General features: G+C 36.9%; 1 protein-coding gene across 2 annotated transcripts in view; it reads right to left on the reverse strand.

Annotated features, from left to right (window-relative positions):
* Positions 1–404: 404 nt before the first annotated feature.
* syt10 (synaptotagmin X) overlaps positions 405–14,629 on the reverse strand; it is a 33,660-nt gene continuing 19,435 nt past the window's right edge. For both annotated transcript variants that reach the window (XM_022671203.2, XM_007240405.4), the window contains 4 exons: positions 9,156–9,276; positions 8,888–9,059; positions 6,723–6,852; positions 405–5,448 (listed from right to left, as the gene is read on the reverse strand). In XM_022671203.2, coding sequence (XP_022526924.1) covers positions 5,377–5,448; positions 6,723–6,852; positions 8,888–9,059; positions 9,156–9,276 — 495 coding nt within the window. In that variant the 3' untranslated portion in view covers positions 405–5,376. The remainder of the gene's footprint in view (positions 5,449–6,722; positions 6,853–8,887; positions 9,060–9,155; positions 9,277–14,629) is intronic.

A 14,629-nucleotide genomic window follows, 5' to 3' on the forward strand; every position in this document is an offset into this window, starting at 1 on the left:
TAGAGCTGAATAACAAACGAATTCTGTGGGGATATAAAAATTTGACAGTATAAGCAGAGGTTACACTAGCTGTTGCATTTAAATAATGGAGGTAGAATTACAGTATATTAGAAAAAAACGTGATTGAAAGTTGTCTGTTTTGCCATTGAAACCTATAGGGATGGGTAGGGTTACGCAGCTTTCTGAAACCGAACAGCAGGGGGCGCCCGACCTGTGGTGGCTTCACTTTTGAGAGACAATGCTCTGTCCAGCTATACACAGTCTATGTTATAAGTCATCCTGAGACTGAGCTATGGACTCTGGGCCCTAAAAACGGTGTTAAAAGTTAAGTTTCCAGTAGTGTGACCATCCAACCTGGAATAGGACAACAAATTATTATTGATTAATAATGAGATCCAATCAAATTGCACTTTGACAAGCTGGATTTATTTAGTTAAAATACATAGGAAACAGATACAGTAAAATTATATTTCAAATATTTACTGAATAGTTTTACAAAAGTTATCACAAAACTGTACATGTCATGACAAAGTGTAGCGACCACTTTCGCTGCCAAATACAATGATGACAAAAAGCACTTTATTACACTGAGAATCCCTTCAAATCCTCAGAGAACAGGATTCTCAGCAAGCAGAGCGCTTATCCAACCATGTTTACAGTTTGATGAGTCATTTCACAATATATGCAAATTGTGTATAAAGATATTATCGAAGATCACAAGCTCATAGTACAAATCACCACCGAACAACCCATAGAAATACGCTTTAACATAACGTTCAAGAAAATTCTCAAGTATTTACGCACGTTGGCACTGGGAAGGAGGGTATGTGCAAATACAAACACTATTTTCAATATTCTGTAGTAGCACAGATTCTACATTTCCAAATGATACCAAACAAATCCAGATGCTTGTTTCAGCATGCTACAAGAATATATATATATATTACTCTTTGTTCTTATACTCCAACAGAGTACTGGGGCAGAGACATATTATACTAATGTGCAAATTAAAGTTAACAGTACACAGCCTTCGTTAAATTGCCATGTTTGCATTATTACTTGAGTGAACAATTAAAAGGCAGGGCACTTTCAGAGGTCCACTAAATGAGAGTCGTGAAATTCACAACATATTCATGATCAAAATCATTTCAAAACGTACCAAATCTGAGCAGGTACTGATAAATTCAGCCCTCAGCAGGTTGTGCTGCTATGGTGACATTATAAAACCAAGGGCAAACAGCTGCAGCTCTGCAATCAAGTAAGAAGTCGATTTTTGCACAGAGTAATACAAATCCAGGTTTACACCTTTGGTCAAAAAACTGCAATATATAGATGAAATGTAGCTAGACTAATTTGCATAATTGCAAAGCGCCCTACTCTAATTGCTGCTTTGGCTGTTGTTCTGCAATCAACTGGGAAAATGACCTGGTTCATACCTGCTCTGTATTTGGTTCATACATTTTTAACCATTTTTTTAAACCAGTTACCAAAAATAAATAAATAATACATTAATTAATAAAATATTTCATTAATATATGTTTTATATTCATATTTATCAAAGACAATTAATCATTTATTTAAAATATGTCAAAGATTCAGATACTACTTAAGTGGCATACATTCAACAAACCCAAATGATTCTTTCTACTGCGAAGTTTGTAGAATTGTAATTAACTAAGACCACATGTTGCATTTAACTCTGACCTACTTTTTCAAGTGTATTCCCTGGGAATTCCATTATATGGCTTAAAAAAGAGGGGATTAATAGATAGCAAGAAAGACACAAAACGAGATAATATACTATACTATAGATACTCTGCATTTCTGCATTATGCACTCTTACTTCAATGCATATTTTTTGATCATTATATAACTGAGACTGCAAACTCAAATATATATATATATATATATATATATATATATTTGAACAATGGCAAGCTACAAAATGTTAAGTTAATGGCAGGGCTAGTGTTTGTAGAATTAGTCCTTTTTTATAAATCCTGAAATCTCTCATCATACTTGATAATACATTCTGTAAATGTGGGGAATGCTTACGTGCAGAGACGTATATATGCTACCTTCCTACATACGACTTCAAAAAAGAGGTAAAAAGTGTGTTTTTGGGTTTTAATACAAAAAATGAAGTGTAAAAGTTAATGATTATTTGCTTTCTTTTGATTTCTTGCCAATTAATTTGTGAGCAAAAGTTGTTTTACCCAGAAAACAATTACCATATAGCAATGAATAGTACTGTGCAAATGTCAGAGACCACCCTGCATTTGCGTCATTTAGAAATGGTCAATTTCTCAATTCTTTCATTTTTCGAAGATTCCTGGTGAGGTAGAATAGAAGGCAATCCACTCAAATATGAATGGAGAAAACCAAAGAGAATTAAAAAAAAGAAACCAGATACAGAGAAAGCAATCAGCACTGTCCACCAATATGCCTGAAATCCCTCCTCTCAACCTAATGTCCTATAAATATGATCTCTACCTTTCTCAAATCTTCTCTACAGTCATTCACTCTATCTATCCCTACTGTCTATTCCTCTTTCCTGGCTCTAACTTTAGAGAGAGGAAACTGGCTCCATACTGCAAGTAGAACCCCAAAAAGTTCTCATAGTTTTCTTTACTTTTCTCAGTCTCTTCGGAAATAACGGCACACTGATGGTATCTTCGTAAGTAGCAAAACAGCAGACAAAGCATTCATCTCTTACACTCTAAAAAACACTCTAAATGATGTCTAAATCATTTAAACACATTTAAAACAATAAAAACTGGCTGATTTGTCATAACAGTTGGATACAACAGAAAAGCTGTGTTTCTGAGGAGTACAAGAGGTAAAGAACCAAGAAAAATCAGGCTCTACCCTCAATTCAGACCTGAGAACATCTACAGGTATTGTAAGAAGACAGCACAACACTGACAACAATGTGTATCAGAAAGGATGAGCTCACTCTAATAAAAAAGGGTTTTCTTTAAAATGTACATACAATTTTTTCTTTTTGTGGTGGTGTATAGGTTGTTCAAAGACCCATTTACAAAAAAAGTAATTATGTAATCTATCCCATGTTTCTTTGAGTTCTATATTGACTTTAGTCAAGATTCCCATTTTAAGGTTCCACTGAGAAAATAAAATAAGAAATTAAACTTCAGAAATTGTTGGTGTGAACTGACCAGTGCGGAAAGCTGGTCTCTGATATTTGTGCAGTACTGTAGTTTATACTCATATCTCCAATTTTGTCACATGTGCATGAGAGTAAATTAAAATTAAGTTTAGCCTGAAAGTTCATGTGTTTGTGTGTGGCTGCTAAATAGCAAAAAGTCCTATTTTTACTTTTTAGCATTTTACAGTGGAATTGTAAGTAATGATAGCAGGCTGTGGTGATAACAATCTGCGCTCACCCCATAAATATAATATTCCAACATGACACGGCAGCATTGTTGCTGTGTAAAATTCCAGGCAATGACAAATGAAAATGCTGTTAATTAGTTATGCTGGGGGCACAAACCCTTTGTTTTGTGATGACATAAATAAAAACTTCTCACGCTACATCATCTGGCTACTGTGTCATGTCCCTTTTTTATCGTTTCCAGTGAAAAGATGACCAAAAAATTAAACTACAAAGAAAGTGTCTTTCAATTCATTCAATTCATGCATTCTTTCAACTCTTCCATTGTGTTCAGTTTCTAAACCAGTCAAACCAGTGTGTGGAAAACTAAAGCAAGTAACATCGATTTCCCAAGTATCCATTTATAAACCCCTCTTCCTGTAGCTGACTTTGATTTAGGTTTTTTTAATCTTTAAGCAATGAATAAACGCAAAAGCACCAATTTTGGAACTTACAAATGACCCTGGATGACTTTGTAAGGCTGAGGTTGTTGATCTACACTTTAGGACCAACAAGTACTGTAATAAACATGGTTATATACACATTACATTTGAGTTTTTATGCACCCTTAAAATTTCAAGACACATTTTAGTGTGTTGATTTGAACATATTGTTATATGTTAAAGGGTGTTTTCACACCTGCATTTCTTAAGTAGTAATGAATAGAGTAGTCGCACTTAGATGTGGAGAAAAAAACAATAGAACACAGACCCCTTAGTGGAGGTGGGTTTGGTCCAGTCCCAAACAAACTCTGGAGAAGTTCGTTTGTGATGAAAATGTGATCAGATCTCAATCTGACCAAAATATCAGCTATCCGTGCTCTCCAATTTGAGATAAATGGCTCTGTGGCTGTAGTTTAACTTAGAATTACTACAGATATGAACAAATATGCTTTGTTGTGGCTCTATGTTGAAACACTTTTGTTGATCTGAATGAGGGCATCCTCTGAATGCTTTAAATTTTGAAAAAAGATCTTGTTTTCTGGACCACAGAAATCTGCACTAGTCCAAAACACAGGATATTCTTCCTGTTTGTCCTTTTGCTTTGACCAATATCCAGAGAGACATTTGATATGGTTTGTTGTGATGAATTTTGGTGCACTTGGAGTTTTCCCGTGTGAAAACAAACCAAGTGAATCACTTGTAGTTTCAAACTTGTTATCTGAATTACACCAAAAAAAAAAAAACAACTACAGGTGTGAAAATGCCCAAAATGTAAATAAAATATTTGAAATTAGTAAAATACTCAGATTTCTTCTAGCTAAAGTATTAAGTCATGTTCTCCCCATACCTAAACAAATATCAAATGTGCACAAATTACTGTGTGGTGATTCAAATTGGACAGAAATAATTGATTTTGAAAAACATCTCAGATATGTAAAGGTATATTCATAAAACCATAGTAATAACAGTTGCATACATTTTTACTGTCATTCTTTTGTATACTCATACATTGCACAGGTGACAGTGTTTCAGTTTTCAACATAGTTGTTTTACCCTTTAAATCACAAACACACAGCAAGTTTAGATTTTTGATATTCATGCCACTTCTATTATTTTTTGTCCTTTTTAAACAATACATCGATATTTTCAAATGTTGTCCTCAAGTAAACACGGCCTCTTTTTCAACATTTTATCAAATACAAAATGGTAAGTGCTGCTATTTGATATGTCATCCAAACTGACATGGCATCATTACACTGTCAGACCTCCCTATTCCACCATTTCTGCATCTGTCACATCTACCGAGGGCCTCGCCGATTGCTTTAAACAGATCGTACATCTTCAGAAGAGAGTCCCGGAGGTAATGCATTAGCATCAGGTGTGTGTAGCAGGACGTTCCTGCGCTGAGTCATCCTCTGGCATAGTGATGCAATGTTACAAGCTACGACAAGAGAAAAATAGATAGCTCATGATACAAACCAAGCACGTGTGCGCTAAAGTGTTTGAGGAGACTTGTGTGGTTCAGGATCTTATCCGCCCAGGTTATGGAGTCTGTGGAGGTTTCGGGGAGGGGCAGGAGCCCTGACTTTCAAAACTGGATGCTCTTCCAGGCCACTGTGGATAGAGTGTGAAAATAAGTCGAAATGAGTTCAGATATAGTGGACAGTGTACTATCAGTGGCTTATAACTGTGGTCCAGAGCTGGGTCATGTTTTTTTAACCACTGTAACCCCACTGTTTAGGTGCCTAGGTCAACTCTTATGCATTGCTGTCACACCTTAGCCTGTGTCTGTCCTGTGTTTTTCCCTTTTTTGGTTTTCTGTGCTCCTGCCCTGTTTTCCTGTCTTGTGTCCCCAGCCATGTGCTTTTTTGAGCACATGGCATTGTTTTGTTATTGTTCTGTCTCCGCCCTGGCCCCGCCCTAGCCCTTCCCTAGCCATTAGTGTTATCACCTTTTGTCTTGTTTGTAACCCCGCCCCCTGATTACCGGTCCTCACCCTCCTTGTGTATAAATAGCCCTTTGTATGAGTGTTTTGTATCCTTGCCTTCCGTATGTATTTGTACCAGTTTTGTATTTTGTGTTTCTGAGTATTTGTGTTTCCTCTATCCAGGTATGTTCTGTGAACTTAGTAAGTGTGCATCATTTGTTCATTTTGTATTCTTGGTGTTTTTCTAGTTTTTCAGTTTCTTGTTTTTGTTAAGCATAGTTTTATTCTTGTGTTTGTTAATCGCTCTAGTTTTGTGTATTTAGTTTTTGCGATACCCGTGTTTGTTTTCAGTTTTATTTTCATTTATCTTATTTATTAAAAGCATTTATATCTGCACTTATGTCCACCCTTCTCATTCGTGACAATTGCATATTAGAGAAAAAAATCTGTATTGATTTAGTTGTTTTTAAACACTGATAAAAAAGTTGATTTCTCAAAAATTTTCAACATGCAATGATTTCACATGTTGAATATAAAATGGGCTCTAAATAAAATGTTCCAGCAGAACCACTATGCCACTATGATCCAGGGAAAATTGGTCTAAATCCCAGACCATGATGATGCTTGGCATCAGCAGCCAGAGCCCAAGAGAGCATTAACTGGCCATGCTGTCTCTGGGTGTTGATAGCATGTCCTCCTCACAATACTCCTTATGTAAAGTTGGTTAGCACAGGCATCTGCTAGATTATGCATACTGCTGAACTACAATACCATGCACACATGCATGTAAAAATATCACATTTATCCTAATTACCCTAATTGTGTGTAGACTACTGTGTATTATCCAAGACCCCTGTACTGTGAATTGTTGGTAAGAACATACATACCCTTATACTGCTATGAGTATTCTTGTTTTCTGACAGTAAAAGACACTGAAAGTTATCAGGAACAGGTTTCTTACCTCACACAGCGCATGCCAGTGTGTGATGGGCTTGCGTGGGTAAGCTAGCATCTCATTCCAGTGATCTCTGCCCAGCCCCTCAGCATCGGGGCCTGCCCGACACACACCGATCACTTCATTGTGCCCAACTCTGCAGAGAAAATACAATGCACTGCTTTAAAAAATATTCTAGTACAAGACAGGATGTATATATATTGTATATTTTAAGCTTTAGCTTTTTTTATTTACTTTTTGTTTTTTTATTTCATTTAAATTAATTTACAATATTAATTCCTATTTTTGTTTTGGGTTATTTTTTTAGAGTTTTTCTTACTTGTACTGAATATACTGTCAGTAAACCTGTATTAATGTTTGATATCCTTTTATTGTTCTTATGTCTTTCTAAACAACCATATAAAACAATTTTATATAATGCATAAAATTCTTGAAGCTGTGATGAGGCTACTCAGTTATAAAAAAGCCTAAAATTTTGCACATTAGTAAATCACACTTTTTAAAGGGACAGGTTGTTATATCACATCTTGCAAATCCCATCCAGTCCAGAACACACACTTTTTTAATCACATTTGATCACTACTCATATAATCACTGTGATGTCCAACTGCTTTATCTTTAACTGCTGTTCCTAACTGTCATATATACACTGTGTTACCCGTGGTTTAGCTCAGTACTTTGAGATGTCTTGTGACAGCTTCATGCAGTGCAGAGCTGACTGGATTCTTCTATCTTTAGTTTTCTTCACTTCCCTTTTTCCATTCAGACAAACACTTGCACTCTAGATTATAGATGAAAGAGTGGTGGATTGATGCCATCATTTCCACTGTTGTATATAATTATGCCACTGCAGATTCATCATAATAACAGGTTTGGATGGAAGACTTCTGCTTGATTAAGTTTTTCTTTTTCAAATTGTAAGTGTGTTTGGTACAAGATTAATCAGTTCACACATGAGACAGTCATATCATGTTGTCTTGTACATTTCAGGAACTATTTTAGTGATCTGTAGGCAAGTCGTCAACGTGAAGCTTGGTTTATGGCATCAGTGTGTCTTTGATATCCCAAGGACACTGTGTGTAACAAGCCAGGGGATATGAGCGTTAACAGCATGTGGTGCATCTGCATTGCCAAGATAGCAATGAACGTCTGATGGGCGACTGTTGTCAAGAATCAAATCAGTCAGTGGCGCACCTGTATGTTCTAGCAATACTAGCAATTTCTAACAATTTACCTGAACACACCTCACTTCCAGACCACTACACACATCAGCATAGATACAGTATATTCACCATATTTCCAGGATGCACCTGCATCTAAACTCCCGGACATGCCTAGTCATGTGATGCTTCTGCGTTCTCACTCGCCAGCCTTCTAATCAAGAATCAATTTCACCTGGTTCCCCTAGTATAAATAGCCCCCTGTTTCCCTATTTTCATAGCTTTTCCACCCTGCATTTTCTTTTCTTGTCTTTTTATTAACAAATCTTTTTTGTGTATTTGACCACTCTTTTTGTATTAATCTTTGTGGTTTGTTACCCTTCTAGTTGCTGACCTACAGTGTTTTTGACTACCCTTTTGCATTGCCCCTCTACTTATTATTGGATATCCTGTGTATGACCTCCTTGCCTGCTCACTCTGGTATGATGCTTGTCTCTGCTGCCCTTTTGTTACTAACTTCACCTGTCCCTGACCTATTCTATAAGTTTAGCCCCTTACTTAATAAATTGAGTGTTTGGTATTCACGTGTGTCTGTCTTGTGTTTGGCCACCTTGACAAAGTCCCATGATTCTTTTTGTCACCAAGCGGGTCTTCTATAGCATTATGCAAAAACAGATTGAAGCACCTTTTTTTAGATATCTAAGAAAATCTGCCTTTAACTTTAATGTATTCCACTTCAATTACATATTTAAAGCAAATTTGAAGCATGTCTATCACTCTACTGACTGCAGAATGTTAACACAATGTAACAGAGTGCAGCTAATCATTTTATAAATGGTCTAAAGAGAGAAAAGCCAAAGTGACCTCCCTCTGTACTTTGTCTCATTTGACATTTCCTCAATTTTACTTGCTCTTCTGCACCTTTACTGCCACAGCCATGTGGCTTTTTCACCCTGCTTTACATTCTAACTGTAGTAAAGGAGGCCTACGGCTCTTTAACACTTCACTCACCTATCATAATCCATCACCATGATCGACAGGCTGACTTGCTCCACGTTCTCGGGTGGGATGTCAAAGATGATGGCCTCATTATAAACGGGATTCAGTGTGTTCTTCTTGGTGGTGGTCTTCCGTTTCTTGAGCCTCCGTCCGTCGCAGATCAAAGAGACTTTAACATACGGATCTAAAGGGAGAAAATGCATAAGAAGTTCACATAACTCATAAGCATAAGCATACCACACACTGAATTATGATACCAACAAGGGATGTGTTCGCTCACCAGAAGCACCAGTGATGTCCATGGCTTTCAGATTTCGGCACTTGATGACGGTCAGGGTCATGCGGCCAGCCGTGGGAAGGTAGCAGAGGGAGTACATGATTTCCCCTAAATCCACACTTTCCTGCAATAAAATACAAATAATATGTTTATGATATTTTTTTTATAAAATTTTTTGTCTGAACCCAAATCCGAAAATGTGAAAACACTTAGCCAAAGGCTGACAATCAAGAATTTCTGTTTTTTTATTCATTTTGGCACATTTTATTGCCAAAATAAACCAGTAAATAGGATATTTTTGTCTAAATAAACCAGTAAATAGGATATTTTTGTCTAAATAAACCAGTAAATAGGATATTTTTTGTCTAAATAAACCAGTAAATAGGATATTTTTATCTAAATAAACCAGTAAATAGGATATTTCGACAGGCTAATAACTTCACATCAAAGAATCCTCCCAGCTAAGGTATGAGAGAGTGTAAATCACTACATAAAGTAAATCTAAAGTTATACATTTAAGATTCTTCTGCATAGAGATTCTGCATAGCAGATGTTGAGTAACTCAGCTTGACCTAAATGATTAGTTTATCACTAGATTATCATTCTTTCTTCTAAAGAAAACATCATAAACCTGACTTAAACTCACTGTGGAGGATTCAGAGATCTGTCCTTCAAATGGTAATACACAGTTACAGATAGTAATTGAATAATAAAATATATAAACAGGCATGATTAATAATTATTGTCAAACCTCAATTTATCAAATTCCCAAACACGAACTGTGAGAACATAGCAAACTGCGAACACAAAACACGCTGATTGACAGCTCAAGTAATCTTCTGTTTGTCTTACAAAACACAAATCCCTTGATATTGGACTAATGTTTGCTCAACAAACAAAACAAAGACCTGTTATTAAGGAGTACAGACAATTTTTTTTAAAACCTGAGAGAGCAGGACACGCAGAAAAAGGACTATATGTTCCTGTCTGAACATTTACAAGCATTTTTTTTTCTTAGAAAGCTGTCTCTTTCCTCAGAGATTTCAATAACAACTGGCTTTCCAAGAAACCGTCCGCGCTGGCCGGTTATGAGAATGATGAGATGATGAAATAAAGTACCGCTATTAAACCGAGCAGAAGCTACAGTATTCTTTCTTATTCATATTTAAATGGACCAATTTAGAGAAAGCAGGATATTTTGACATTTCATCCAAGATAATAATACACAGAGAATAGAGCGTGCTCATACAGGTAACTTCTTATTCTTAATTTTTAGTGGAAGCCAATGTGAAAAAAACATATTCAAAATCATTTTTGAGCATGTCTATTGGTCCATTAATTAGGAATGTGTTAGAGCATGTCAATAACTGCTTCTAGTTTTTAATTGTAGTACAAAATGAAAAATGGCAGTGCAAATCATTGGCCTTCTATGTAATGCACAGAAGAACATACCATTTTGAAAAGATACTGCATGAAAAAACAGTTAAAGAAAATCCATTTTTTGTATAAACTTTTTCTCTTATTTCTCAAAACTAATCAGAAATTGAAGCAAATCCAATTCAAGAGTGCTTACAGCATCATTGTTTTTAGCAGGGATGGGGAATCTAGAGTTATAATCCATTACAGTCCACAGCTCACCTAGTTTTAACACAACTATTCAACCTGGCAACCTGAGGTTGATCAGGTACGTCAAACTATATTAGAGTTAAGCTGTCAAGGAACAGTAAAGCATGCACTGGTACAGAAGCATCAAGGACAGTAGGAGAGATAGAGGGCATCATTAGTTGCAACAGTAACATTAGTTTTTTGTTGTTGCATATATTGTAATACAAATTGTAACATTTTTCTTATTTCCACAGAAATTGAAATAGTAAATATTCCACTTTGGAGATGCAAAGGTTTTGCATAATATTCTTAATATATTGATACATTGTAATAACTACTGTAATTTTTGGACTATAAGGCGCACTTAAAATTGACAGTGAGCCTTATAATACAGTGCTTTTTATGTATGAATTCTACCAGTCAGGTATTAAGGAGCAGTAAAGCCACTCCGCTGAAGTACAGCGTTATAATGGTGAGTTTTCACTGAAGTTTCTCCAGCACTAAGGCTGGGTGCAGAAGCATTAGCATTAGCCGCTCATTACAGTGCTAGCTCTTTCGCCGTTCAGAGGCGAGTATAGTGGACTGTAGCTTCAACATTAGAAGGGAAACATGGCGACACCCTTGCTCACTTTGATGTAGGCACCCTTACTAGTGTCACTTAATGTGCCTTATAATCCAGTGCGCTTTATAGACTGAAAAAACGGCAATAGGCTATCGTTGCACAGTTCCTGTAAGACAGGGGTGTCCAAACGTTTTTGTTGGGGGCCAGAAGGAGAAATATATTTGAAGTCACGGGCCAAAGACTCTGTAATAAAACAAATAATGAAATATACCACTTTAAATAATACTTTTTTCCTGATTATTTTATTAACACACCATTTACTGGACTTACTATCTTTATTTTTGACAGTGTTGTGTAAACTAAGATTTTGCAAATTGATGTTTAATTTCAATATGTCTCTTAATATAAAACTCCTTAATTATGGCAACTTTTAGACTCTTTGGCCCGTTTTTCTGCGCTAGAAATGCGCACCCTTTCCGCTTTTAGACTCTTTTGCCCTTTTTTCTGCGCTAGAAATGCGCACCCTCTCCGCTTTTAGACTCTTTGGCCCGTTTTTCTGCGCTAGAAATGTGCACTCTCTCCGCTTTTAGACTCTTTGCCCCGTTTTTCTGCGCTAGAAATGCGCACTCTCTCCACTTTTAGACTCTTTGGCCCGTTTTTTGCGCTAGAAATGCGCACTCTCTCCGCTTTTAGACTCTTTGGCCCGTTTTTCTGCGCTAGAAATGCGCACCCTCTCCGACTCTTTGGCCCGTTTCTGACACCTAGCGTTCAAACTTTGAATCTCAGATTATAAAAACCTGCTTAACAGCGGGCCAACTTTCATTCTATTGCTAAAATACCTCGGGGGCCGCCCCAAAAAATGAAACAGGCCGCAAATGGCCCGCGGGCCGTAGTTTGGACACCCCTGCTGTAAGAGTTCTGTTGTTGTTTTGCAGTATTATATGCTGATTGCCATAATTTTTGATTAAGGCTTTAAGGAACTCCCTCTGTCAAACTCCATCTCCCCTCCTGAGCAAGCCTGTCAACAACTGTGAACCCACATCACTGTAGGCGGGCTCAGGGGCCACATCTTGTCACTGTGTTCATGACTAACGGAGACAACTCACAGCTTTTTGGGGCAATAACACCCTTCCTCTTCCTGCCCTGAGATTGAGTTCCACGCCTTCCCAGCACTGCCTGGCTGGCGTTCAACCGTGTGCTAAAACACGTGGTGGCAAAATAAAGCCCACGAGCGTCAACCAGGCACGAAATAGAGGGTTTAAACATGTAGCGGAAGTGTGACAGGCTAAGGCTGCAATCAATGGCACAGACTATTCTGGGCTCTATGAGTAACCAGACTGTCCCCACAATTGGAGCCCAAGAAACAGCTGGTTCTGAGCAACAGTCTGGTCCCTGGAGCTTTGGAGATGGAGTAAAGCTTTCCTGCAGCCCACAGATGCAGAACTCACGCGTAGCTTTTGATTTTAATGAGTACTGTCCAAGAATATGATAGAGATTATCTTTTATTAATAATGTGATTCATGTGTTTATAGTAAATGGTGCTAAAATAGGTTATTTGACACATAACAACAGTGTTGGGTTTTTTATTTTCAAAGTTAAATAAAGATACAGAAAATGCTTTTGTCTGAATACTGAACACTGTTCACTTTTTTGTGCACGCTGTCTGAAAGCTTACAGAATGGAGTAGTAATTGTGGGGGAAGTGCAGCAGCCAATAGTTCAAGTAATTCACTCATTCAATTTATAGCTGTTTTCGCTGCCTCTTTAGTCAGTCTTTTTTTAGTCATTATATTTTTACAATCTCTTTCACAAAACTAGGAAGGTGAAGACTACAAGCTAATGTTTCCTCCGATACATGCAGCATCACCGGGAAGCCATCAGCACACTTAGAGGAATGTGCTGGGTCCCCAGCTCTTGTACATCGGTCAACAGATGCCTGTGCCAGCGAACATCAACCTGTTTTTTTTAATTATTATTTTAATTTAAGAAATTGTAGGTATCACTGTTTTGCCAGTGTTTTTGTGATGCACTATATGTTTTGGAAAATCTGATTTGATTTGAAACCAGCAAAATTACCGATATATATTGAATGAACACTGGTCACGTTTTTTGTACAGACAATTTATAGCTGTTTTCGCTGTCTCTTTAGTCTTTATTTAGTCAGTATATATTTACTATCTCTTACACAAAATGTGGATGGTAAAGACTAGCTTATGCATCCTCTGATATATGCGGCATCACCGGGCAGCCATCAACACACTCAGAGAATTGTGCTGGGTCCCCAGCTCTACTACATTGATCAACAAATGCCTGTGCCAGCAAACATCACAAAAACATTATTATTATTATTATTATTTTAATTTAAGTAATTGTAGGTATCACAGTTTTGCCAGTGTTTTCGAGATGCACTATATGTTGTGGAATGTCTGATTTGATTTGAAACCAGCAAAACTACAGCTATAAATTTAATGAACACTGTTCACTTTTTGTACACATTCTCTGAAAGCTTACAGAATGGAGTGAACAGTGTTTAGACAATTTATAGCTGTTTTCGCTGATTCTTTTGTCAGTCTTTTTTTAGTCAGTATATTTTTACAATCTCTTATACAAAACTAGAAAGGTGAAGACGTCTAGCTAATGCTTCCTACGATACATGCAGCATCACTAGGCAGGCAACAACTGTGCTGCGTCCCCAGCTCAAGTACATCAGTTAAAATGTAACTGATGCCTGTGCCTGCAAATATCAACCTGTTTTTGTTTATTATTAATTTACGTACAAAAAATTTTAGGTGTTACAGTGTTTTCGTGATGCACTATATGTTGTGGAATGACTGATTTGATTTGAAACCAGCACAATTACTGCTATAAATTGAATGAACACTGTTCACTTTTTGTACACGTTCTTTGAAAGCTTACAGAATGGAGTGAACATAGTTCAGAAAATGTATAGTTGTTTTCACTGCCTTTTTAGTCAGTCTTTTTTTAGTCAGTATATTTTTTAAGTTAATATCTCTTACACAAAACTAGGAAGGTAAAGACGTCTAGGTAATGCTTCCTCCGATACATGCAGCATCACTAGGCAGGCAACAACACACTGTGCTGCGTCCCTGGCTCAGTTAAAAATCAGTTAAAATGTTACAGATGCCGCTAAGAAAATGTATAGCTGTTTTCTCCTGTTTAGTCTTTTTTTGGTCAGTATATTTTTGAAACCTCTTCCACAAAACTAGGAAGCTGAAGACTAGCTAATGCTTTCTCCGATACATGCAGCATCACTGAGCAGCCATCAACACACTCAGATCAAAACCAAAAAC

The sequence above is a fragment of the Astyanax mexicanus genome, chromosome 2, assembly GCF_023375975.1.
Source record: "Astyanax mexicanus isolate ESR-SI-001 chromosome 2, AstMex3_surface, whole genome shotgun sequence".
Lineage (NCBI taxonomy): Eukaryota > Metazoa > Chordata > Actinopteri > Characiformes > Acestrorhamphidae > Astyanax > Astyanax mexicanus.